The 27562-nt window shown below is 44.6% G+C and overlaps 1 protein-coding gene across 1 annotated transcript in view; it reads left to right on the top strand.

The window, feature by feature from the left end:
- COL4A1 (collagen type IV alpha 1 chain) overlaps positions 1 to 27562 on the top strand; it is a 147103-nt gene that overhangs the window by 88790 nt on the left and 30751 nt on the right. The window contains exons 7-26 of the mRNA XM_070578492.1: positions 132 to 185; positions 335 to 361; positions 2739 to 2822; positions 2909 to 2971; positions 4078 to 4113; positions 5409 to 5450; positions 6740 to 6826; positions 7344 to 7370; positions 7536 to 7586; positions 8681 to 8725; positions 8809 to 8862; positions 10640 to 10681; positions 11994 to 12078; positions 12430 to 12465; positions 14318 to 14482; positions 18010 to 18105; positions 20138 to 20221; positions 20779 to 20849; positions 25375 to 25566; positions 26122 to 26290. Of these exons, the coding sequence (XP_070434593.1) occupies positions 132 to 185; positions 335 to 361; positions 2739 to 2822; positions 2909 to 2971; positions 4078 to 4113; positions 5409 to 5450; positions 6740 to 6826; positions 7344 to 7370; positions 7536 to 7586; positions 8681 to 8725; positions 8809 to 8862; positions 10640 to 10681; positions 11994 to 12078; positions 12430 to 12465; positions 14318 to 14482; positions 18010 to 18105; positions 20138 to 20221; positions 20779 to 20849; positions 25375 to 25566; positions 26122 to 26290 (1510 nt within the window). The remainder of the gene's footprint in view (positions 1 to 131; positions 186 to 334; positions 362 to 2738; positions 2823 to 2908; positions 2972 to 4077; positions 4114 to 5408; positions 5451 to 6739; positions 6827 to 7343; positions 7371 to 7535; positions 7587 to 8680; positions 8726 to 8808; positions 8863 to 10639; positions 10682 to 11993; positions 12079 to 12429; positions 12466 to 14317; positions 14483 to 18009; positions 18106 to 20137; positions 20222 to 20778; positions 20850 to 25374; positions 25567 to 26121; positions 26291 to 27562) is intronic.

The following is a 27562-nucleotide window of genomic DNA, read 5'->3' as shown; positions in this document are numbered from 1 at the left end:
CAACTTTTAGGAAATGATTTTACCCAACAAATGCGGGTCCCTAGGGGTGGGGCAGGGATGGCACGGGCATCTGGAGTGACGTCCTCTGTGCCTGGCCCAGCACTCATGATGACTGTCTGCTGTCCCTACAGGGTGAGAGAGGACCTCTGGGGCCTCCCGGTCTGCCTGGATTCACTGGGACTCCGGTGAGTATAGGGTTGTTATGTCAGAATTTCTTTCTTGGGTTATAATTTCTCTCCTCTCATTCTATCTTCTTTCCTTTTTTTGCACTTATATCTTAATGCTGATAATGTTTTGAGAAAAACGAAACTAATACCAACCTTTTCTTTTCTAGGGACCACCAGGGTTACCTGGAATGAAGGTACATTATTTTACTTTCTTGGATTCATTACAGAAGTCTGTTTAAAACAGATGCCATAAAAACCAATTTACTTTAAGTAACTTTGGTTGGTGAATTGCTATTAACATATTTATCTAAACTCTGCTCCATGGAAAGAGTACGTGAGTCATGTACACAAACTTAAATTTTCAAATCTAAAGTTTAGACATTAGGTACGATTTCTGAATAGGAAATAAGCAGCAATAGGAAGCATGTGTGATGGTGAATATTAACAGATGCAAGTCCAGGGCAGACTGGTTACCTGCATAGCCCATCTCCATGATGCCCTTTTCCAGAGCTGCGAGACATGAGCACAGTGCCACCCACAAGGGCTGAAATTGGTGTCGTATTGAATCTATGCGGTTTCACTTAAATACAGCCATCTTTCCACCTTGCCTGTTATAAATGCTGTCACTGCTGCCTGAGCTTAGATCCTTGGTGTCATGGCCCCTTCTTTCGGAGCCAGTCTCAGCCTTGCTCAGCTTGATTCTCCCTTTCTGTCGGGAGGGGCAGGGGAGAGGGAAGAGGCGAGCGAGGACCCTCTGTGCATGGTGAGGACAGAGGCCCTGGATCCCTCGCTGCCGTGCCCCTCAGAGCCATTAGGCCCCTACTGTCAGTTTAGGGCACTTTCTTCATCCACTCTTGCAGGGCACCTAGGAAAAGGCCTGGGTGGTTAACCCCGTGCCCATCACTGGTCACTGGCCACTTGCCTTCTCCTCCATGGGCAGTGTGTCTGATGCTGCCCCGTTCCCAGGCATGCCACCTCGCTTCCCTCCTCTCTTGGCCCATCCCTGCTCACCAACTCCCAGCCTGGTGTCCTGCAGGTGCCACCCGCCGGCACTTCCAGAACGGAACCCGCCCCTTCCCTTCTAGACTGCTGCTCTGTGAGCTTAGCTAAGTAGGGTGATGACACCACCTGGGTGTCCAGCCAGGAACCCAGCAGGCATTGCTTTGGTTGATTTAGTTTTTGCTATGGGAAAATTGCATGTGCTGATTCTCTCCTTCCTTCTTCCCTCCCTCCCTCCCTCCTTCTCTCCCTCCGTCCTTTCTCTCTCTCTCTCTCTTTTAATCATAAAGTCCTGTCACTTTCGCATCCAGACTTTTTCTCGAATGTGCCTCCTCCCTGGCCTGCCTCCCTGCACAGTGGCTGGCAGATCCTTCATTCATGTTTGCTCACTGAGTAAATGTGGGAGTGAGTCCATTCATGTGCTCAGCTCCCTGCCAGCTGCTTCAGCATTCCTCACTGTGAACTGCGAGCAGAGAGAAGACCTCAGCTCCTCAGGAAACTCTCTGAAATTTTATAGAAATTAACCTTTTAAAGTCTTCCCCAGGCAAGGGAATGCTGTCGCAGCGCCCGGCGGCTCTTATCAACCTGGCCTCAGACTGTGCGCTCCCTGTGCTGTAGAAAGGTGCAGAGGGCGTGGCTTCTGTGCCTGCAGAGCTGCCCAGGAAAAGGGATGCCTTCAGGTTTTCAACTGAAAAGAGATAACCGCATGTCTGAATGAGGTTGAGCACTCACGTGTCCCTGTATTTAAGAACACCTGAGAAACAGCATCCTTACGATAGCCCTGTGCTTTAGTCAGGGTTCTGCAGAGAAACAGAACCAACAGGATGTGTGTGTATGTATGAAGACATGTATGCATGTATATAATACATATGGAACGATAGATGGATAGATGGAGTGAGAGAGAGAGAGATTTACTGTAAGGAATTGCGTGATTGTGGGGCTGGCAAGTCCAAAGTCTGCAGGGCAGGCCAGCAGGCTGGAGACCCCGGGAAAAGCTGATGTCACAGCTCCATTTGAAGGCTGTCTGCTGGCAGAATTCTCTCTTCTTCACAGGAGTCAGTCTTTTTTCTCTTAAAGCCTTCAGCCGATTAGATGAGGCCCACCCCTGTCATGGAGAGTCATCTGCTTTACTCAGAGTCGACTGATTTAAATGTCAATCACATCTTTAAAAATACCTTCACAGCGACACCCAGACTAATGTTTTCTTGAAAACATTAGTGTTGTTTCATGACAGCAGCCTGTGATCACAGTCTTTCAACCAGCGATGGGGCGCTGGTCTAGAACTCCTCCTTGTCTGGGTAGGACGGTCACATGGAAGTGTCACGGATCCCTTCACTCAGCTGTCTGTATGTTCAGCCCCAGTTGCAGCCGAGTGGACCGTGCAGCACTTCATGTGGTCACTACAATAGTAGCAGTGCCTGGGGAGATGGCCAGTCCATTGATTCCAGCTGAGACAGAGCCTAACTCCCAATGTGGGCTCGTTCCACACCAGTAATGCATGCCTGTCATTCCATAGGTTTTAAGTTTCTTTACATAAATATTTGTGACTTCCTCTTACTTTTCATCCCATAGGGGGACCCAGGTGAGATACTCGGCCACGTGCCCGGGACCCTGTTGAAAGGGGAAAGAGGATTCCCTGGACCCCCAGGAACACCAGTAAGTGTTTGCTGAATAATGAGAAGCCCCTGCTGAGTCTCCTCCTAGGTTGCATTTTAATTCTTCTCTTTCTCAATAAATTGTAGGGTTCGCCAGGATTGCCAGGGCTGCAAGGTCCCGTTGGCCCTCCAGGATTTACCGGACCACCAGTAAGTTTTGGGGGATATCTCTCTGAGGTGATCATTCAAAGAACAACTGTGTCAAGGTGTGCAAGTAAAATGTAATGGGAACTTTACGCAGTGATGGTCTTTCTTCATTTGACTTGAGAAAATGAGCTTCATTTTTAAGAAAATCTGCCCTGGAGACGGACTTGTAGGAGTATAGTCAGCCCAGAGGGTCTGTTCTGTTGGGAGTTATGGACGCAGTCCCGGTGGCGGGGAAGGACACGGTGTTTGTAATAGAGACTGCGAACTGAGCCCCGGAGACAGCCTCCCGGGGGCTCTGCTCCTGCACTGGCTTCTTCGCAGCTGGTAACTCTCTGTAGAAGGAGGGCGTCCTGTCCTCCCACCCACACAGTTTTGGGAGCACAAGAGAGTTAATATTTACAAGGTTTCCTTATCTGTCGAGTGTCACGCGTGGTGGGAATGAGTAGTGCCCCTGGCCTTTCATCCGCACACGAGCCTGCCTGTGAGTCCTTGAAAGAGCCACAGGCTTATCTTTTAAACATATTCTTTCTTTTCTTTCTGTCTTCTTTTTTTGGATCAAATCCAGCAATTCTTCTTCTGTCCATTCCTGCAAATGTAACCTCTTTTATAATCTTGTAAATAGCTGGACTCATTTTTGTGAGGAGAGAATAACTGGTTTTTCTTTTTAAACGATGATAAAAAGCATTCTGAAATTTTGTTGCAAACACGGGAAGTTTTTTGACTTTACTACAGTCTACTTGCTTGAAGAAATTCAACTTTTTAAGAGAAATAGTTATATTTAAAGTGGACAAACATCGTTTCCAAACTGGAAACTAAAGGCTCAGAGTTTGGCTGGTGGTGTCGTCTGTTAACCTGGTGCATTCTTACGTCCGTGGATTCCACAGGGTGATGCCTAAGATTGGAGGTATTTTCATCCCTGTTAATAATTGTCCTGGACTAATTTCTGGTTGCTTTCAAAGTTTTACAGTTCTAGAGTACAGGAAAAAATATTTAAACATTTAATAAATTATCGCGTTAACCATGGGATCTTAAGATAACTTCAGTACAAAGAAACATTTAAAGCTTAGCAGAGTTGTGAATCATTTGAATTAAAATGCTCTCTCTTACAGGGTCCTCCAGGCCCTCCTGGCCCTCCGGGTGAAAAGGTGAAGATTTATTTTTCATCTGTCTTTCTTTGGCATTAGTATAAGACTGTTGTGAAATTTGCCATAAATCATTCTTTAAATCTCTGTAAAAAGTTTTGGGAAATTATAATTTCCTTATATATCTCTATATTTAACATCTGTCCACCCACCTTTCCTTCTATCCACAATCTATCCATCTATCTATCCATCTGTCCATCAATATATCTAACCTATCCACCTATCCATCTATCTATCCATCTATCCATCAATATATCTAACCTATCCACCTATCCTTCTATTCATCCATCTATCCATCTGTCCATTTATCTATCTATCCATCCATGTATCCATCAATATATCTAACCTATCCACCTATCCATCCGCCCATCCATCTATCCATCTGTCCATCTATCCATCTATGCATCAATATATCTAACCTATCCACCTATCCATCTATCCATCCATCTATCCATCTGTCCATTTATCTATCTATCCATCCATGTATCCATCAATATATCTAACCTATCCACCTATCCATCCGCCCATCCATCTATCCATCTGTCCATCTATCCATCTATGCATCAATATATCTAACCTATCCACCTATCCATCTATCCATCCATCTATCCATCTGTCCATTTATCTATCTATCCATCCATGTATCCATCAATATATCTAACCTATCCACCTATCCATCCGCCCATCCATCTATCCATCTGTCCATCTATCCATCTATGCATCAATATATCTAACCTATCCACCTATCCATCTATCCATCCATCTGTCCATCTGTCCATCTATCCATCCATCCATCCATCCATCCATCCATCCATCCATCAATATATCCAACTTATCCATCTATCAATCTATCCATTCATCTGTCCATCTGTCCATTTATCTACCCATCCATCTATCCATCAATATATCTAACCTATCCACCTATCCATCTTCCACCTATCCCTCTATCCATCTACCCACCTAGGCATCTATCCATCTGTCTATGTATCCATCTATCTATCTATCCATCTTTCCTTCCATATGTCCCTTAGTCATTATTTTGGAATCACTGATCTTTCCTTTTGTTTTCTAAAGCCAGAGTTTAAAAACCTTAAACTTCTTAAAAAAGGTTTTTATAGGATTCTTTTTCAATAATACTTCAAAGAACTTTTTTATGGACATTGAAAATTTTATGGTAGTTGTAGGACAAAGCTTTTGCCTTAAACCTACCATCTTATTGCATTTTATGTGATGTTTGTTAGATGATTTTGAACAAAGTAGACAACTCTAATAATGGAAGCCTAATTTTTAATCAACAGGGGCAAATGGGCTTAAGTTTTCAAGGACCAAAAGGCGAGAAGGTGAGTGCACACTGCTTTGGAGGGTTTTCGTGTTTGACGTTGGGGTTCTAAGCATGATAGGGTTCTGGCCTCTAGACCTGCTCTTGGCCCCCTGTAGCTATCATTACTCTTCTCTGCACGTTCTTGAGTTTTTTAGTGTTTTCCTTAAAATGCACAGCTAGAGTTCACTGAGACCACTCTGCTTGTGCTCTGCCCAGCAGAGGATACAACAAGGCCCTGAGTCCCATATCTCTGCACTTAGAGTTCAACCAGAATGTTCGCAGGCAGCGATAAAACCAGACCTGGACTTTATTACAAGAGGCCAGCTTTGGACTTGACTCTTAGTAGTGTAACTATATTAGACCCTACAAAGACAAAGGCCATCATCCCAGGATTGGGAGGAAATGAGCCCAAGAGGCAGGGTGGCACAGACCCCAGCAGCTGACCTCATCTTAGCAAAAAGGGAGGCCCACGGTGTGTCTCTGATCCTCTGGTGATCTCTCCACCGGTTCCCCCAGATCAGACCAATGAAACCAGCACCAGCCAAGCTGCCATGCCTACCACAGCCCAGGGTCTTCTCCATCGGTGCTCAAGCCGGTGTAGATGATGGCCACTAGGGGGTGCCAAGTCAGCCCAAGCCTGGGAGGATCCTGACGGAACAGTTGGCCTCCGCTTTCCACCTCACATTATGGCCCAGTCTTTTCACAAACCCCATAGGCCAGGGCCCTGCAGTTTATGCAGCTGAGTTTTTGGACCTCGGTCATTGTGTTATCGCTGGGATTCACTGTTCTTCCAGTGGTACCCAGCACTTAGGATGCCTGAGGAAGAGAATTCTTGGTGGCCCTCTTCTTTTTGGTTTACCTAACAATGCCTCCTTTCTCCCCAGGCTCTCTTAGACAGCTCGTGTCCCTTTCCTCCGTGCTGTCATAATGTGATAGGACAATGTGTATGCGATAGGAGAGCGTACATATACATGCTAGGTACACTGTGTGCATAAATGCATGGTCTGTACATATATGCATGCAGAGATGCGTCCTATAGATGTTCGGGTCCCGCTGTTACTGTTGAGGGAGTAGTTTCCCTGACCCCTGAGAGGCGCAAGTCTCCCCCTGGCTTTAGATACTTAGTGTGCCATCTTCCTGCTGAAAACTTAATTTTCTGCTGAGGCAAGGATAGATTAGAACAGAGTACAGTTACATTTTTAAAATAGATGTTCTATTTTAGACCTTTCCCCCCTCTGCATTTCTATATTTTTCTTCTCTGTATAATTATTTTTAGGCTTAATTAATTCCCAATCTTTGCATCCACAGGGTGATCAAGGGGTCAGTGGGCCTCCAGGAGTGCCAGGACAAGCTCAAGTCAAAGAAAAAGGAGACTTTGCCACTAAAGGAGAGAAGGTACAAGTGGACTTTGTCCACTGGATGCTGGCTTTCTAATTTTGGACAAATTCCAAGGGATAAAGAGAAGCCAGGTCAAAATTCAGTTTCTCCAGCTACCTTCACCCCTGACCTGGAAAACAGATTTCTAGACTATCCATCACATACCATATGATCATTTTGAGAGCAAAGGCAGCTGGAACTGGTTGGAGCAAGACTGATTTGAGGCTGTTTCACCCAAGTGAGGGCTCCGTAAATGCACCCAAGTTGGGGCTGGGCTGGGTCAGCAGGAGGGAGAAAGAATGAGGGTAGAAAGAGGTTACAGTTGCCCTGGATCAAGTGTAATTAACTGCCCTTCTTAAATCCTTCATCCAGGCAGTGCTAGGAAGGGAATACTGGAGGCCAATGTGAATTTCTTTGTTAATATATCAAGAAAGGGTTTTGTTTTATTTTCTTTTACATGTTCAATGTAGCACATAAAAAGTTGATACAGCCATTAGATAATACTGATCTCTTTCTTTTTAAAAAATTATTTTAGGGTCAAAAAGGTGAACCTGGATTTCAGGTAAGTACTAAATTCTTCTTTATCATTATTATTTTGAGTGAAAGATCATAACGTATTGCATTTAAGTTGCAAGCTTCTTTCATCTTAAATGTGACATTTACTTAATTTAACATTTTACTTATGTATATGAATGAATCTAACTCTTTCTCTTTCTGTTCTTTCAAGGGAATGCCAGGGGTTGGAGAGAAAGGCGAACCTGGAAAACCGGGGCCCCGAGTAAGTGCTTTCAAAAGTCCTTTTAGGGGCTGGCCCGGTGGTGTAGTGGTTAAGTTCCCGTGCTCTGCCTTGGTGGCCCAGGGTTTGCCAGTTCGGATCCTGGGTGTGGACCTACGCATCGCTCATCAAGCCGTCTGTGGTGGTGTCCCACAGAGAATAACTAGAAAAGCTTACGACTAGGATATGCAACTATGTACTGGAGCTTTGGGGAGAAAAAAAACAGGAAGATTGGCAACAGATGTTAGCTCAGGGCCAATCTTCCTCACCAAAAAAAAAAAAAAATCCTTTTATTCCTTATTGTAAAATCCTTTTCCTTTCATTCCTAGAATGACAGGTTGACAGAAACCTAGAGTGGATGAGCTCGTAGGGTCTTTCCCCTCCTGAAGGGCTTTTCTGAAGTCCTCGGAGCAGGAATGAGGAGAGCTGTCACCGTTAGAAAGAGCTCTCAGGAAAGCTTGGGCCCCCATTATTCAGGTGACCGCCAAAGACAGCCTTGGGAAGGGGAGCTCTTTGAAGAGCCCCCCATCTGCTGGCTCCTCACTGAAGCCACCGTCCACCTGCTCAGAGTGTTGGTGCCCTTTGATGCTGCCACCCAGCCCAGCTTGGAGCTGTGCCCAGAGCCCAGATGGCACAGCCCTGAGCCCGGATGCTCAGGGGCTTTCCACCCCCTGAATCCTGGCGGTAAGAGACCCGCCCGCTTGCAGTACCTGGGCCTTTTCCGGTGTCTGCCGTGAAATAACACACGGAAACTTCCATGAAAGTCAGTCATCAGTGGATCACCTACCAAATTCTCATTTGCCAATAGGAGAGCTTCTCTGGTGTTGGCTGTGCTGCCACGTGTCAGGGGTGGCTTGGAAGGTCGGGAGCTAATCAGCCTCCAACTTTGAAAATTGAAAAGTCCTCTTCTAGTGTGAGAACTTTTTCACAGGCATTCAATGTATACTGTATTGCTTGTTATTATTCTTGTATTGTCAACATTCACAGAGGTTTCATACCAGAGATGACATGTGAACTTGTATGTGAATCAGACCCTTGTTGTTACAACGTATTTATTATTATTATGGAATACTAATGTTTAAATCTTTATTGTACAGGGAAAACCTGGAAAAGATGGTGAAAAAGGAGAAAAAGGGAGTACAGTAAGTATTTCTTTCTAATTGTTTAAAGCAAACTGTTGTCTTCACTGGCTCATGATGCTTGTTGCTCCTCTGTTCCATTTTAGGGGTTTCCCGGCGACTCAGGGTACCCAGGACTCCCGGGCCGAGAGGGTTTTAAGGTAAATGGTGACACTACATTGAGTTTTTACTTTCATTTTATAGTTCAACCTAGTAGTTTTTCTTAGAGTAAAAGACCATGGATCAAAGAATAAAAATTATTGATGCTCCATGTGAGTAAAAATACAACATAATTTAGTGGTTTTATTTGTGTTCATGAATTTTTAAGGAAAAAACATAAAATGTAACGCTCATTCAAGTTTTTTTGTGTTTTTTGTAGTAGATTATTTTTGCCTGATTACAAAACAACAGAAAATGCAGAAAGATACAGTGAAGAAAAGAAAGCTCATCTAACTTTTCTATTACCTGCTCAGAAGTGGTCAGAGTTAACAATTGACCTGTGTGCACACACATACCTGTGCTTTTAAAAGAAATGATATCACCCACTACTTCCTGCTTTGTCACTGAGTAATATAACGTGGATATATTTCAATGTCCAGAAATGAAGTAATGCAGAAGGTTTTTAATGTCTGTGCCTTTTACTGCATGCTATTTAGGTCATTTGCAAATTTTTATGGTTAAAATTATTTTTGTTCACTTCTCTGATCATTTCCCTGTCATAAATTCCTAAATGTGTAATATCTAGGTCAAGGTGTAAACTCTTTTTGGGAAGCTTTTGCCATATGCCCCCAGAGAAGCACGTCCGTCTGTCAGCCCAAGGCCCTTTGATTTGTCAACTGCTTCTTATCAAACTTTAAAAAATATTTGTCAAACTGATAGGCAGAAAGAACTCATTGTTGCTGTTTTTCTCTTTTAATCATGAGACGAGGTTATGTAAATCTCTCTTAAAAGAAGAAATGGTTTTGCAATAGTCGTCTCTAACAGTGAGTGAAGCCAGGGGAGGACCTCACGGCCTGTTTTCACAGCCAGGGACAAAAGGAGAAATTCTTTACTCAGACTTTTGCTGAGAAAGTCAAATCTTGTAGATTTTAAAAGGTAAATATGTTTAGAGTATATTAGCTAAGATATAAGTCCCAAAGATATTTCTAAACTCTCTTCTCATATTCAAGTAAGAAAAATCAAAACATCCAGTTCTGGTTTTAATTTCTAAATTCAATGCCTTGGCTTACAAGGAAAAAGCATACATTCATGGAATATATGCTTATCTTAAAAGTATTGATGCTCATATAAGAACATCAGATGTAAAATAATTCATTTCTTTGAGTTTTTCATCTAATATGGATTAAATTAAGCCCAGAGTTCTAGTCGAATTTATCCATTCAATGTTTTTAGGTAATGCTGGATTTTAAAGGGAAAGAAAAAACCATAAATATCCTTTTATTATGACTTCCAGTGCAGCTTTAGACAATCTTACACCTAAAAACCTCAAATAAAATGATGCCTTTATGAAAGCATGTTTGGAAATCTAAAGCTTTCATGTCATTTTGTTTCATTTGTTTTCATGTTATTGAAAAACCAGTGTGTGCTAATTCACCTTACAAAGGGTTCTGTTAAAGTTCTCTGAGGAGCTTGCAGTCAACAAAACAAATATTGTGAGCTAGTTTGTAATGTGAATAATTAGCCTCCCATTTATGTTTTCTAGAAATCTTTATTTCCGTATGTCACACTTATGCAAAGCAAAGTGAAATGTAGTCGTTCTTGTTCTAATAGGTACAGAGCACTTGAAACTAATCACAGTGAGAGGCACTAGGAGAGAAAATAATTTTAGTATTATGTGGGCACATCTCAATTTTCCAGAAGAAAAAAGTTTAACCCTGCTTTCTGCAAGACAATCTTTCTAGTTAAAAAACGCCAGTAAAGCTATTGTTTTTCTTTTAGGGAGACAAAGGGGAAGCAGGCCCCCCCGGCCCGCCTGGAATTGTGAGTAAAAGCAACGTTTGCTGGGCTGTGCGGGTGTTTGAAATGAAGAAGAAAAGGAGATGGGCAAAACGGTTGCATACGCCACATGCCCCACAGCATTCCCAGAATTACACTTTATGTAGAGGGGGTGCATGTTATTTAAAATGATAATTTTATAGTTTGTATTGTGTGGAGTTTGGTACGTACTTCTATTTTGATAAGTGCTGCATTCCTTGACCACTGGAAATGAAAAGGTTTGCACACAGATAAGAATATGAGCAACACATTTTGAAACTGTTTTTTTTAAGTGGTCCTTTGAGGAGAATGGTAAGAGAAACACATCATCCATCATTTGACTATCCTAGGGAAACAATTTTTATTTTTGCAAATAACATCTTACTCCTTGTCCATATGCATATTTTTACATACTTGCAGTCAGTGATGTAACTTTTTTTATTTTTAGAAATGAACATTCTTCATGTTTACAAGTTGTTTCAAATTATCATTTTCAGCATCCTGCCAGAGTCTCGTACTCTAATTCTTTTAACCATTTTGCCCAGATTCTTTTTTGAAACAATGACAATGTTGCCGTTCTCCTCCGCAATGCCATCCTTGCACTGCTACAATGTGGTCATGAATATTTGCACACGATGTTTTGTGTATGTGTATGTGTCACGGGTTGAATAACTTTTCCTTAGGCTCCATTTCCAGGAATAGGATTATAGGATTATTGAGTCAAAGTATTGAACCTCCTTAGTGCTTTTAAGACTTCCTGTAGACTGCTGATTCCATTTTCCGTCTTGTGATCCAGCAGCAGCATTTGAGTAACCTGTTGGTACCTTAGCCTCATCAGCAGATTTTAATAATATCCCCTAATCACTACAAAGGAATTCTATTTTAAGGGTAATATGCATTATTTGACTCGGTCCTTTTCCTTGAATTTCAGTGTTTTAGAAATGGGGTGAACTAGTTCACTCCTTTTTAATGAGGCCAACAGTGCATTCTTCTTGCCCTGTATCCCTAGCACTGTAAGGAAGTCCCACTTTTGACCCTTTTAAAAAATAAAGCAAAGAATCTCTTCCAGTAAAAAAACTTGAGTGTTCCTGTTACATATTACCTGAGGAAATTGAAGGAGTTCTTCTCCTAATACTCTTTAAAGTAGAATATACATCTTATATCCCTCCCTCCTTCCTCCCCTCCTCCTCCATCACGACTACTTCTTTCAGCTTTCTTGAGATAATAAAAAATGTGTTAGTTTCTTGGTCTATACTGCTGTAATATACAGCAGCAGCCACTCCCGTGCCGCGCCATGATGTTTTCCTCTGTAACTCAGGTTATTGGCACAGGACCATTGGGAGAAAAAGGAGAGCGGGGCTTCCCAGGGACTCCAGGGTTGAGAGGAGAGCCAGGTCCCAAGGGTAAGTTTCTTTCCTTTTCCTCCCTTCCCTCCTGGCTTCCTTCCTCCCTCTGTCCTTCTCTCATCCTTTCTGTCTCTTTCTTCTGTTTTCGATCTGCACTCAGTCACATTTTGAAAGCATGTGCACACTGGGCAGGACCATGTGGTGACCAGTCCTATTGAGTTTTTCTTTTGTCGTTGCGCTGGGTCCAGGAGCCCATCTCCCGCAGCTCTGTGGCCTCAGGGCCACTGTGCCTCCGCAAGTTCAGTTTTCCCTGTTCGCCGTGACCGTGGGTCCGCATGGGCACAGAAATACAAAGTGCAAGTCATGAGTGAACCAGCCTCAGTTTGTCCAACTTGCTTTCTCTTTTAGGTTTCCCAGGATTACAAGGCCAGCCAGGCCCTCCAGGTGAGCATCCTTAACTGATTTTTTTTTTGCAATTTTGTAGATTTGTACAACTTCTCTGTGGTTTATATTCCGAACGTGTTTATCATGTACATTAGATGTTTGCATAAAATGGCTAGCACTTTTGTCACACGTTTTTCTAGTTTTGAAAGCAAGATGTGTTTATTTTAGGTTACAGGTTAGCCTGTAGTTATAAACAGATTTTCGTGGGTGGGACCCCGTATGTCTCTCATCCAGTTACGTCTACACTCTGCTCTGATCTAGCACCCCCCAGCCCCACCCTGCAGCCGCTCCCACTGTGCCCGCGGACACAGCCTGGGTCTTTCTGCAGATCTCCAGTTTCTGGCAGGTTCCCCGACGTCAGCATCCTTGCTCACCCTTTCCCCCAGATCTGGAATGCCTTGAGACTAGACTCAAGGCTGAAACCTCTTCGAACTGACCTAATCACCTCTAATCTTGCTTCTCCCTGGAATCCTGCCTCACTGAGCGTGTGCTTAGATGGTAATAGTTTTGCATTTGTTGGATTACGTATTGCAGAGGCTAGGAGCTGTACTTGTGCAGGTGTGTGTGAGGGTGTTTGTGTTCTCCCAGTTCCTAGAGCAGATACGATGAGCGCTCTGATAGAAACTCTCACGCACCCTGGAATTGACACCACAGCTGAGTGCTTACAAGCCTTACGTTTTTGGTTTTATTTTGGGTTTTTATCCTTTTTTATTTGTTATTTGACTTTTTGCCCTTTCTGACAGTTCTTAAGTTTCAGTTCTCCCAGAGCCCCTTCTTCTGTGCTGGGACAGACCCCTGCCCCCCCACGCCCCGGACGCATCTGCACCGTCTGAGAGTCACTCACTCTGCAGTGGCTGCGAGCAGGACCTTTGCTGCCCTCGCTTGGCCACTTCTACTAAAACTTTTGGATCTACCTTTCACATCATCTCTTTTTTCCCTTTTCAATCAATTTCTTCTCTTCGATTTTAAAAAATATTGCTGGATTTCAGCTGTTCTGGTGAACACATCACTTTGTGTCTCCCCTTAGTGGATGCCATACTTACGTTCTAAATCCATTATCTGCCCCCACTAGTCTCTTAACTTAGAATTTTAAAAAATTCCCTTGAAATTGCTGTGACCCTGCTCTTCGGTCCCCTGTGCTCTGCTGACCACCGCCCGTCGCCCCCCGGGTTGTGGGGTTCCCCCTCCTCAGGCCCACATCCTCTGGCTGGCCTCCTGTCCCATTGTTCTCTCTATTAGGGGTGCTCCCTCTCCTCTTGTCCCCTATCTGGGGGTGCTGGGTGGTGGACTGACGCCCCCAGGGCCTTCCTTCAGTTCTTCTGCCTTTGATGTGTTGTGCTGTGGGTCCAGCACCTTACAGCTTTCTCATCAGTGACTGGAGTTAAATGTTGGGGTCTCTTCATCTTCCTCAGAACTCCTTTCACTTCACTTCCTGGCTCCTTCCTCTAGATTCCAGCCCGATCCCTGTCCCCTTTGCCTCGTGTCCCCTTCTGCTTGGTCAAATGGCATTCTTCATGCCTTTATTCTTTAAGTAGAAATGGAATATACCCTTGATACCCTTTTCACTCCTGCACTGGGAATACTATTTACACCGAAAGAAACTCACAGATTCTAATGTCTGCATAACGAGGCCCTTTTCCTTAAAGTTAGTTTGTAGGGAGCATTTGACTGCCAGCACTTCCAGGGCAAGAAGCCTGCCAATTTAACTTGTTTTGACTTGTCTAGAGCACTTCCCCTTACAGCAATGGCCATTAGTCATTTCACCTCGAACAGGGTTAAGAAGATGAGTTTGTGTTGTGGATGTTGAACTCTGTGTTGTGCCTACTTACTTGAGATTTTGGTGTGCTTTCAGGCTTCCCAGTACCAGGGCAGCCTGGTGCTCCTGGCTTCCCTGGAGAAAGAGGAGAAAAAGGGGACCAAGGATTTCCAGGCCGGTCTTTGCCAGGACCAAGTGGAAGGGATGGGCTTCAGGGTCCTCCTGGGCCCCCCGGACCCCCTGGACGGCCAGGCCACACGAGTAAGTTCCCCCTGGGACCATTTGGCGTGGTGTCTTGTGTAGGACAGGAGGCCGGGCAGAGCTCCCTGGGTGCTGGGAGGGAGCTCCAGGGTTCGAGTGGGATGCTAAAGGTTGGGGTGTCCGGTGATTTAGGAATTATTTACATCCCGCTTAGGTATCTCTGCAAAATTTCCCTAGTCATGTTACAGAAAGGAATGGTAAAAATAAAATAATGAAACTGGTTTAAAAGAGTAAAGAACGACATTAACCAACTCTGATCTCCTGGCACCTAAAGCTAAAAAGCAAACCAGTTGAGTTGTATAGCTCTTCGAGAAAGCAGAATGCATTGCAGTTCTCTAGAGACACAAACTAATAGTAAGACACACTCTAGGAGGAGGGGACGGCACAGGCACCGACCGCGGTCCACATGGTGATGTGATGAATGACTTCAGGTTTGAATGGGTCTCTGCATGGGTTTTTCTTAGGTCAGCCCTCCGTCAAAGCTGAGCACAGAACATAAGCTCTTGATTCAGTTAAGGGGGTCCTTTGGTCCCAAAGTAATACCAACACAGAATGTAAGAAAATTTCAGAGGATTTAAGTTAATAGTTCTAATGGGAGTAAGCTCAGATTCCCAAAGCAGGGCCAGCATGTGCTCTGTGGAGCATCTAAAACGCCAGTCATCTGTGGGGGTGATGCAAGAAGGCTCCATCCGCCTTAAGCACCAGGTGATCTATTTGCTGGAATTCAAACGTGTGTCTATGGGAGTTCTCATGGATGAGGCTCTGTGTGGAGGCCACATATGGAATGGATGGAACAGTTGATTCCAGATTTGAAGCTTCAGCTGGGAAAGGATCAGCATGATTTCCTTTGACGTGTTGCGAGTGGGTGGGGGAGCGGGATGGATTATCTGTGACTTTACAGGACTTCCTCCCCTCTCTCATGGTTCTGTGGAACGTGGAGAATGAAGATGAAACCCTGAAGTCCTGGAGGCACTCAATCCAAAGTCGCTCTTTCTCTAAGTGTCTGGGAGAATGTTGTGAGCCTCAAAAAGGGCCATTGAGTTACCCATTCATTCAATAAGGATGCGTGTGCTCATAATCCACCAGGCACTGCTCTAGGATCAGTGACAAATGACAGAGCAATCTTGTGCTCCTGGGGTGTGCTCTACTGCAGGAGGACAGATATAACCCAAATGAATCAGTAAATGGTAAGGTACACAGGAGGTGACAAGAGAGGATAAGAAATAAGCAAGGAGGAGCAACAGGGAGGTCTTGGGGTGGGGTGGGTGGGCCATGGGTTGTAATTGTAAATAGAGTGATGGGCAGACAGAAGGAGAGAAAGCTGTGGGGAAATCTGGAGAACGTTTTTCTTTTGATACTTCTAATTTTGCCAGTACGGGAATATGAATGAACTTCTTATAAAGACTTGAACTTCCCACTGCTGTTAATGGAGTGGGATGTGCTAACTGAACACCTTGTAGTGTCTGCCGTCCCAGCTTTCTAGGCTGCCCTTTTGAGTCTGTGTAAATTAACTGGGTCACAATTGCAGAGTATCAAGTGATAATTTACAAATGAGATTTTTATTCAGATTTACAGTGTATGTTCAAGAGGCTACATCTTAAAACTGACGGCCACCTTGGGGCCTATCAGTAGCTCATTAACTACACACTGTGGAGATTTCCACATCCTGATTCTGCTCCTGTGTTCCTGTGCCATATGGTGGCAGCCAGCCCCAGGCCACTTGTGACTGCAGGTGCCCTCACTCAGCCACAGCATAGATGTCGAGTCTGAACTTGCATTTAGAACTCCTCAGAAGTAATCACTATATTCTTGCTTTAGACTTAAAATTATTGTAAAGTGATATTGATGAGGATATAAAGTTGCTTTCTTACCAGGGATGCGAAGGGATTCTGTTTGAGCTATGGCCCAGAGGTGTGTTCTGGAGAAGAAAAGTAATCAGTTTATTCCTGTCAATGTTCCTGAGTCTGCGTCTCCAGAGTCAGGGAGTCCGTATCCTCTTGGCTGGCAGGGCTGGGGAAGGCCAGTTCTTTACAGTCAAGGAATTTGGGGACTGCTCACGGAATCAGAAAAGTGGACTCCACCTCGTTCAAGACCCACCGGGTCAGCGAGGAGCCAGGTGGGAGTGGAGCCAGCAGGTGTGGTGGGCCTGTGACTGGGTTCCCCCCACCTCAGCCTCCTTACCGACCTGTGAGAAGCTCCTGGGGAAAAAGAAGCAACACGCAAACTAGAAACAAAGCAGGGAGCCAGCCCTGATGGCCTAGTGGTTAACGTTCAGCATGCTCCACTTTGGCAGCCCGGGCTCGATTCCCACTCGTGGAACCACACCACCCATCTGTCAGTAGCCATGCTGTGGTGGTGGCTCACACAGAAGAACTGGAGTGACTTACAACTAGGATATCCAACCGTGCATTGGGGCTTTGGGGAGAAAAAAACAGAGAGAGAGAGGAAGACTGGCAACAGATGTTAGCTCAGCGCGAATCTTTCTCTGCAAAAGAAAAAATAAAACACAGCAGGAACACTTTCTTGCTCCAACTTCAATTCCCACACGCTTGAAACCAACTTTCCTCTGAGCTGTAAACAAAGTCACAAAAGAGGGAGGTTTGGGCCCTTTTTTAGGCCTTCTGGTTCACCTTTTTGAAACCTCGTGAAAAGGAGAGACAGCTGGTGAGGGAGCCGGAGAGGTGGACCCTGGCTAATGCATCCTCGCCAGGGGGCCCACAGCAGAACGTGGGGCTCAGCCTCTCTCTGTCCCAGTGAGAAGATGGTGGAGGGAGTTGCGGGCACGAGCTGTAGCTCACGCATGTTTGACTATAGTTGTCATGGATGCCCGGCAGAACCCATATGCTAATTGTTCACTCTGTCATTTTTTCCCAAAGATAGTGGAAAAGGAAATATAAACTCCATCACCATTGTGTATCCGAACTATAAAAACAATACTTTGTTTTTAATAGAACCCACAACAGATGGTGTTTGCTTTACTGCAATTCATTTTCATGCTTCTTCACATAAATGGTGCTCAGAAATGAATAGGAACAGACAATTAGAGGCATTTTCCCCTGGAACAGTCTGCGTCTCTAAAATGATGATTACTTTGCTGTAAATTTGCTTAGGGAAAGAAAAGGAATAAAGTTGTTCACGTCTCACCTTTGACTTCGCAGATGTGTAGCCATGGACAAACCACTTTTTCTGAGCCTCAATTTCTTAATCTGTAAAATAAGGATGGTGGTGTGTACCTTGTAAGATAAAAATGAAGTAGGTACAGGATGGGGCTAATGAACTGAAATGTGCTTTCGGATTATAAAACAGAAATTTTAGCAGTGAGGGCTTGTGACAGCTCTGTGTGCTAGTCAGGGTTTCCAAATTAATATGCTGGTACTGTTGAAGCAAACTAAAGCTAGATTTCTGATACTTACCAAATAGCCTCAAAGTAGTTTGGTTTTATAATAGAGGTTGAATTAAGAGAGGGGGAAAATACCCAGCTTCAGTTTGGTGGGAGTGATCCTGTAACTTTTAAAAATCCATTTCAGATGGAATTGTGGAGTGCCAGCCTGGACCACCCGGGGATCAGGGTCCTCCTGGAATTCCGGGGCAGCCGGGATTGACCGGGGAAGTCGGAGAAAAAGGTAAGAGATTTTAGTTTTTTAAAAAATGATGATTGTGCTTAGGTTACGGTATATCTCTACACTCCTCTGGCTTTGGGTGGGCGTGGGCGTGTTCTTCCTTTGCCTGCAGCTCCCCTCAAAGTCCCTTCCTAGGACGTGTCTTCCTGCAGCTCTGCTGAGATTGTCCTGTTGGAGGGCGTTTGAGGGAGAGCTGTCCCCTGGGAGGCAGAGGGGAGCCTGGCCCTAGAGTCAGAGTTGCAGCTCTTTACCCTCTCCATAGCCCGCAGATTAAACTCGGAGAGTGATATCTTATCTCAACCTTTCATTTCAAAGTTTGAGAGTCCTGTTCTCTAGGAACGCACGTCTTTCCTTTAAGCCCCATCACACATGCGTACGGAGAACACTTGCCGCTGCTCCAAGCCGCGTTCCCATAACCAGAGTGCAGATCTGCTGCTGGGTCAGCTGAGCCCACCCTTGGCGCTCAGTTCCCCCTTTCGTCTTTTCACGTTTGCTGTAACACAAACACAGGACACCTCGTAATCCCGTTACAAGCTTGGAACCAGAGTGGATTATCACTGCGTGAACAGGCGTGTCTTAGACTGTAATAAACACGGGATATTCCAATATTTATGTCTGTTAATACCCAGAGAGTAGAACAAATAGGCAGCCGCTCTCTGAAATCAACCCCACTGTGCACTGTTTCTGGCTTTGGATTGCTAAGAAGTTTTACTCTTCAGAAGTCTACCACACAGATGCCTCCTGGCATACAGTTTCAGTTAGCATCTTAGAATGCTGACAGCCACAGAGGTTGCACAACTCGGATGGAAGTGGTCCTGGAAGTCATGGCGGGGGTGTCACCAATCAGCCTTTTTTTAAGGAATCTCTGGTCACCAGATGCTTAGTACTTTCTGACATGAGCTGTTCCGTGTCATGAGAGTCTGTGGTCAGCAGGTTCTTTGTACTGAGGTCTTGTTTATTCATCCCCCAAATCCTAGGAGAAGCCTCTTTCTTCCTGTGTCTTCATCTCCCGCTGCAGAGCTGTCAGCCTGCCCAGATGGCAGCGTTGGTGTCTCCCCGCTCACTTCTAGCCTGTGAGCAGAGACAGCCACAGCATCCAAGGGCACCCAGAACTTAGCTGGCTTGTTGGCTGACTTGCACTGTATCTCTCCCACTGGTGGGCCCCTGTTCTGCCCCCGGGAAGAACGCAGAATGAAGCGGTGTGCCTGGCCCACACTTCAGGGACGCAGGCTGCCTGCGTTGGTCCTGTTTCCCTTCCTAACCATGGGGACTGCTGGGATGAGGCTGCAATGGCAGTGCCTGGGCCTGGGGACGCCAGTCAGGATGGGGGCAAAGCTGATGTGGACCAGCCTGTCTGGCTTCCCACACGGCTCCCCACGTGCACTCTACTCTGTGCTAGGCCTCATTTGTGCTTATAAACCTAGACATTTTAAGGTTTAGGACACAGATATATCTAAGACACCATGCACACTTTTAGCTTCGTTTGAAAATCAAGACATAAGGTGTTAGAATTTCCAAAGAAAGGCATTTTTCTGTGCTACGGTCTCTCTCCTCCTCCTCCTTGGTGTCAGGTCAGATGTTTGTTCTTGCTTTCGTGGCTTCTTATGTCCAGGGATCATCTATCAGCCCGTAACATGGGTTTAGTCCAGGAGCTGTATGTGAAGTTTGCTAACAAATGCTAAATCAAAGAGAAAAAGGAAGGGAAGTTTTAGAGTTAGAAACAAACTTGTACCGGTCAGATCTTTTCAGGTTGATGGCAAGATTGAGTTCTGGGTCACTTTTTAGTGGGGCAGCCCCGTCCTTCTGCAGAAAGTGCCTTGTGGCTCCCTGCGAGGTGTGTGGAGGGTGGAGGGGGTGCCCAGACGGGGACACACAGTGGCTTAGCAGACAGTGATGTCTGGAGCAGGTGTTAGAGAATTGAGCTATCTCACATTTGACTACAACACCATTAACCACAACCTTCTATGCCTTTTTTATGCTGTTGCTTTGCTGTTCATATGTTACATACAAATAACCCTATGTTTCCTTTTTTTAGGTCAAAAAGGAGAGAGTTGCCTCATCTGTGACTCAACAGGACTTCGTGGCCCCCCAGGGCCCCAGGGACCCCCTGGGGAAATAGGTAAGAACCCAGTTGTGAAAGGGGTCAGGTCAGAATTTGCTTCAAGGGGTTAGAACCTTCACAGTGTAATGTCTTACTCCATGAGAGACCTAATTTTCTGCCTTAAAAACTAGAACCTAATATTGAGAATGTTAAGCCACACTTGTAGGATTTGTCCAGTTTGTTGGAAATTATCAAATGGCCTATAAATTCATTGTCATAAAGATTTCCTAGTAAAAGGATAGCAACGTATGGTTCACTCTGTTCCACAGATTTCGTTATCTCAAAAGAAGTTAGCAGAATGTGTTGGTAAAGTCGTCCCTGGGTGTGCGGATGGGGTCCCTGTAGGCGCCCTGCTTCTGTGTCACTTGTGTGCATTTGGGGTCCCTTTTTCCTTTCTGAGCAAACCTTGGACATTTGCATTATTACTCTCTTGAAATTCTTTAAACATCATCCACTTCGTATAAATCGTGAGAAAAGATTGCACTTTTGAATCTTGAAAAAAATAAAAAGGTTTCGAGTTATTAGGAAGTGTCTTATCAACAATGTTCTGCAATTTTCCCTGTCTTTCATGAAAGGTTTCCCAGGACAGCCAGGGGCCAAGGGCGACAGAGGCTTACCTGGCAGGGATGGTCTTGAAGGATTGCCTGTAAGTAAGCATGTCTGGGTTTGTATATGCATCAGAAGTTATCACCAAGCAAAGTAACAAAGCTGTGTATTTTTGCATTTGCACATACAACTTCTGCCTTATTTGCGAGCTGGTAAAGTGTCTCTTTGTTGAGCAGTCCCCCTTGTGTCCCTGCTCTCGGATTCACCTGAGAATGAGCAGGACTGGTGATCCAGAACCCACCTCTCAGCTGCCTTTCTTGCCACGTGGTCAGCATTCAGCTGCCCCTTGCCTGTGTCCAGGTGCAGCTGAATGGTGGTGTGGCACCTTCCCTCAGGATCTCTGGGAGTTCTTGAAAGAAATGGTGCCACCAAGAGTCACCTCTCAGAAGCTCCACTGCTGTGCTGAGTCCTTTGTCTGCGTGGTCATTGCTCATCACACTGATAATCCAAAAACTTGTTAGTGAATAAGTTCCACGCCGATAGCTTCCATGGAGAGATGGAGGAAAACAGACCTGTTTCCTTCTAAAAAGTTGAAATCTTTTTTCTTCTTCTTCTTGCAGATATATATTTTGAAAATTTCCATCACCAACATCTGTTGTAAAGATGCCTTTTCAAATCTATAAATGAAATATCTTGATCACATAGACTTGAAACCTTCCAGTTAAGCACAATACCATCTTCTTAGCTTTCCTACTGTGTTTTGAAAGAAGCCATTGAATAGAAGAGAGGAGTAATAATGTGCAATATGGAAGGACATTATTTTAGTGCAAATAACCAGCTCTGTTTCTACAGCCTTTAAACCTTAGGGCACTGTCTTCCTCGTATTTCCTTTGTTCCTCTAAGCTCTGTAACACCAACCTGTTTCTACAATTCCTTTCATTCCTTTTTTTCTTTTTTCTTCTCTCTTTTGTCACAAATTGAAAGTCAAGTCTTGAGCGTTGTTCTTTTTTCATGTAGCTCTTTAACATTTGTAATTTTAAAAAATATTTCTGGAAGGTTCTATAAAGGCGGGTCAGGGCAAAAGTGAATTGAAATAGAAATGAAACAGCTGGAATTCAGCAATAATTTTCTCCTTTTGAAGTTAGATCTTGGGCTTCTGCTTTCCAGAACCTCCCTGGTGCCCGGGGAGCTAAGTTAGAAGTTAAGATTGTTTAGAATATTTCTAAATAATTTAGAAGTTCACATAGCTGGAAACCCTGACTGTGGTGGGGATCAAAGACGGAAGAACTTTGAAGGCAGCAGAAAAGGATGCTTTGACGTCTGGATGTGGGCTTTATCTACTTGGCCTTCCTGGATTCTGTCCTGCCTCAGCTCTGCCTGAAACCCAGTCCAGACACCCACCCCCCAAGCCCGAAATCTAATAAAAATGGGAAAAGAGGAAGGAGGTGAGAGAGAAGGATGGTTGAGGAGAAATCATGATAAAGAAGAAAATAAAACATACAACAAAAATTCTAATCCCCATGCCTTGTCCATCTGGGGCTACTTTCTTTCTTTAGATGGGAAAAGTTTCTAAAAATTGTTTTTTGCTTAAATAATTTGAGAAGAGAGTAATTTTCCTTTTATTTGAAGCTATCTCGTAGCTCCATGGTTTAACTAGCTCAAAAATGTGGTCCTCTTATTTTGAATTTGGTTAGAGGCTAAAAGAGGTACCCAAGAACCTGTGGGACATATTGGAAAGTAGATTAAAATGAGAAAGTGATGAAATGCTCTCCTTTTTCGTTTGATTTAGAAGGCATTTCTGTGACACATCCTTCTGAAAGCCAAGTGTTTGATTTTGGGAAAGGAGGACAGATCAAAAGAGGTTGGCTCCTAACTGAGATGATGAAGCCGAAATTGACCCGAGCAGGTTTCCTGGTCATTGGAAGGGATAATTGAAACGAGCTCCTCCTGACAGTTCCCACCGAGGCCCCCCTTTCAGAGGCAGAGGACGTAGTTGTTGAATCTTCTCTGATTTATGTAGCCAGTGCTAAATGTTCAAGGCAGTATTTGATTCCCCAATGTTTATCTTAAGGGATGTGGATCAAAGGACCTTAGAACTGCCTAGAATTAAGAAGTTCTGTGGCAAAGAAACTGCATGAGAGGTCCTAGGGTCATAAATGTCACTTTTCAAAAAAAATCTAGGTTTCTCCCTTAAATAGAATGATAGCTGACAAGGTCATCATTATTAAAATAAAGAATTATATTCTCTCACCCTATGCTCATGGTATTGGAAAACTTTATATTTCTAGGTTGTGAATAATCACTATAAGATAGGGTAATGATGCTTCCAAGTTGAGAAAAATATACATTGGTTAAAATTTCTTACGTTGGTGCTTATTTTTTGTTGGTGAATATTGCCAGTTCAGCATACACTTCCCACAGCGTCTCCTTGGTTGCAGACGTTCAGGACACAAAGTTAGAGAGCCTTGGTCCTGCCCCCAAAGCCCTGAAGACGAGTGGAGAGACAGATGTGTGAGCAAATGTTCCCAGTAAAGCAAAGCAGATTCTCTAATGAGGACCATACACTGCCCTGTGGAGACACGGGAGAAGGCAGCCCGTACCCATCAGGAGAGGCTTCTGGAGGCGTCTGAGTTTAGCTGGGATTTAAGGATGCATAGGAGCTAATAGTAACGTGAGAGAAAAAACTACAAAAGACCACAACACCTTTCAACAAAGTAATGAATTTTCCATGACACTCTGCTAAACTTTCTGGCAGGTGGCTGGTGAAAATAATGTGTTGCCGTTCTAGGGACTAGAGCAAATAGAGTGGGCATCTTCTGCCTTTCCGGAGTAGAGCTAAGTGAAGTGTCCTCTGTTATCAGGGGCACCTCCAGCTCTGACCAGCTGTATCGTCCAGGAGAACTTTCTGCTGTGATAGAAAGGTCCTATGTCTGTGCTGTCCAATTTGGTAGCCACTGGCCAGTGGTGGCTATTGAGTCCTCAAAGTGTGGCTAGTGTGACCAAGGAGATGAAGTTTTAATGTGATTTAATTTACATTTTTAAATAGCTTTGGGCAGTGCAGACTTGGTGCTGCCTCTCCAGGCTCCTGGAAGTGCAGTGGATAGCTTTGGTTGTGCATCTGAGAAGGTGTAGCCGTGCCTTCTTGGGCGCAGGAAGAGCAGCTGCGCCACTTCCATAGGCAGCGTTGTGTCAGGTCTCAGGAAGCAATATGGGCAGGAGCATAAGTCAGCCCATTGGGATTAGTCCCGAATTTGCCGTTTGTTTGACTTCGAACAGACGTCTGCACCACTGTGAGCCTCATCTTGACATTTGTGTGATAGGCAGCTTTTCGCAGATAACACCTAATCTTTAGCTTTCATGTGTTGTGAGAACAAAGTGCAGGCTTTGCAGCCAGGAGTAAGCACTGTCTGGCTGCATCATCTTGGATATATCACCGAGTATTAGCTCGGAGTACTAGCTCCCTCATCAGCTAAGCGGTGCTTTGAGTGATTTCTCTCCAGAGCTGGGGTAAGATTCAGAGTGATCTACTGGGGGTTGAGACAGAGTCGGCAGGTGATGAATGTAGCTATTTCTTACATCTAAAGATTGTATGCATTGTGACCTGTCCCTTGTCTTCCAACTCCTTCCTTTGAGAAGTGTGCATCTCACATACACATGGAGGTGTGTGTATGCCTGTGAGTCACGGATATCCAAGAGCTGCTTGAGGGGTTTATGAGAAGAGATTCAAATTAAATGAATTGTCCAAGAGCTTAAATTCCTCCAAGTCAGCAGGGAGGCTGAAGAGATTGCTTTCTCAGGCCTAAGAGAACAAGTAATTGAGACAATTCTTTGAAACCTTTGCTGTTTTCCTTGTGAACCCCAACTCTCAGAGTGGCTGGAGGAGAAACTATCTGTGGATACGGGCATTCCTTGAAGATACAACTTTCTGGGAACAGAAAAATGTTTTAGAGTGTGTCTCTTGGGAAAGTCAAATCTAGTCGGCCAACTACTCAAAATAGCAATTCTAGAGCTGACCCAGTGCTCACTTCCTCTCTCCAGTTCTTCTAGAGTTGCCCTCTCCCTGGTGCCTTGGAAATCCTTATCTTTTCTGGAATTTGGGGTGTGAGCATAAATGGAAACCTGTGCAATTTCAGTAATGACCAGACTTAGAGAAAACCTGGCTGTTCCCAGCCTCATTGATACTTCACCCACCATCTGCACCCAGAGCCATTTCTCTAGTTCCTAGGCCCAGGAGGTCACACGTTCAGCACCTTCCAACAGTTGCTAAAATGTTCTTGTGAACGTTTAATGATTGTAAGGATCAAAAAAGTTACCTAGGGACAGTCTATGAGCTGGGTGCCCAGTACCACAGTCACTCCCTCGGCCCTATGCCAGCCTGTGTTTGGAATACCCAATAAAGATGTGTTTAAAGTGTTTTTAAGAGAAACACAAGAAGTGAGGTCATAACAGGGTTTTGTTGCAGAGCTATTGGCTTGCTCCTAGAAAGTGAATGAGGAGATCGAAACACATTACCAGTTTTCAGGGAGGTGGCTTTTTTGATTTTGTTGTTGACTGTATAACCAGTCATGCTGGTTCCTTCTGTGGATGGATGTCTTCAGTGGTGTCATAAGGCTTTGTTCTTGTAGGGCCCACAAGGTGCACCCGGGCTGATGGGCCAGCCAGGAGCCAAGGGAGAGCCTGGTGAGATTTACTTTGACATTCGACTCAAAGGTGACAAAGGAGACCCAGGTTTTCCAGGACAACCCGGTATGCCAGGCAGAGCAGGATCTCCCGGAAGAGATGGCCATCCAGGTCTGCCCGGCCCCAAAGGCTCTCCGGTATGTGTTTTTCCAGAGTTTGAACGTGCTCTTTATGAATGGATATGTGAAGAATGAAGACATGAATAATTTATATTATTAATGTATTTTCACTTGAATGGTGATTGTCATAAATGAACATGTTTCATGGTTCATAAGAAAACTTAAGTCTATAAATATTGGTGTTGATGGTGTTGATTTGAATAATTAGATGATAACAGATCAGTGTCTTCTGGGGGAACTGAAAAGACTTCCAGATGTCCGCTGGGAGGTGAAATTTAAAGTTAGTGGCATTCAGGTCATCGTTTAAAAGAAGATTCCAGACATAAATACCTTACTCTTTGAAGTGTCTCTGTATGCAGGGTGAGGGAGGGAGGGCGATTGCTCAGATTATGGAAGAGAATGCTGGTTTCATTTATTAACTAGAGGTTGACCTTTGTGGAAGGGTTGAGGTAAATAAATAGCATCAGCCATTAAACTCTGGTACTTATTTACTACAGATGGTGGAAAAATGTGACATGGACGGGAGTGTTGGTATGTCTGCTGATAACATTTCCTTTTCTCTTTTCGCTTCAGGGTTCAGTAGGATTAAAAGGAGAACGTGGCCCCCCTGGAGGCGTTGGATTTCCCGGCAGTCGTGGTGACATTGGCCCTCCTGGGCCCCCAGGGTTTGGCCCTATTGGCCCCATTGGTGACAAAGGACAAGCGGGCTTTCCGGGAAGCCCTGGATCCCCCGGCCTGCCAGGTGAGGCCTGAGGACCCCAGGTGCACGAGAGCCTGGGCTCAGCGATGTGGGGACATGGGTGTGGTTCCAGTTCTTCCAGGCAGAGGGGCATGACCTGGGCAGGTCCTTCTTTGGCCTCTCTGTACCTCCATTTGTTTATATACGAGATGGGCTGGGTATTGTGTAGGATCTGGCCGAAAAGAGTTTGAGTTTACAGATGATTTTCCTTATAATAAGTATATAGTGTATGGCAGCTAAATTCAGCCTTTCGTCTGGAAGTGCTACCAACATGAGCCCTTTTTTCCCTCTTCGCCTGCATATTTTCTGTGTTTCTCCGATGTGCAGGCCATTTTGGCTTCTGTATATCCTCAGCAATGTGGTCTCCACCTCTTCCCTGATATGCCCATGCCTGTTGATTAATTCCTTTGGGCACATCATGAGAAGGCAGGATCCTTTGGAAAGGATTCTTTGGAAAGGGTAGAAGGCAGCAGGAAAAGAGGAAGACCAAGAATGAGATGGATTGGCTCCATAAAGGAGGCCATAGGCCTGAGTCTACAGGAGCTGAGTGGGGCTGCTGAGGACAGGATATTGTGGACGTCACTCATTCATAGAGTTGCCAGGAATTGGAGTTGACTTGATGGCATGTAACAACAATTGACTAATTCTATATCAGTTTCAACTTCATTATTGCTATTTAATTCCATGTTGGTTTCAATCATTTGCTGACTTTTTTTATGTGATTCCGTGATTTTATGTGATTCTATTGGGACTGCTGTGCTTAGTGGTGACCAGAGGGTGATAAACAAGACAGGCGCCCTGCCCTCCTGGAGCTCACTGACTGTCCAGGGTTTGGCAGAGAACGTGGAGAAAGGACTGCATGAGGCTTCTCATGGACATTCTCTGCTGCATCCTCACAGCTTGCTTATTATCAAGGACAAGAGTGAAAAAGGGGTAGCCCCAGGCCTTGCACACAGTAGGCTCTCAATAATTTCTTAGTTGAACATGACTCAGGGTAGAAATGAACCCTCATATTGCTCTCTAGAAAATACTGGAATGAGAAGACTGGAGGCTAAGAATGGCTTGGGCGTAGAGGAGGAAAGGAAGGGTTCTTTACTAAGAAATGTTTTAAAAGTTGTAAAAATGATGAAAGGACTTTGGGTGATTAAAACTGTGTGACTAGTAAACCTTGAAAAATGTAATCACTAAGTAGCTGGACAATCAAAATATCCAACAGGAACTATGTAGAGTAATTACGCTGTGACCTTCTTACTCACTAAGTTACCGATTCTGTCA

This window comes from Equus przewalskii, chromosome 16, assembly GCF_037783145.1.
Source record: "Equus przewalskii isolate Varuska chromosome 16, EquPr2, whole genome shotgun sequence".
Lineage (NCBI taxonomy): Eukaryota > Metazoa > Chordata > Mammalia > Perissodactyla > Equidae > Equus > Equus przewalskii.
The sequence above is the reverse complement of the archived record's forward strand: the minus strand, read 5'-3'. Positions and strand labels throughout refer to the sequence as shown.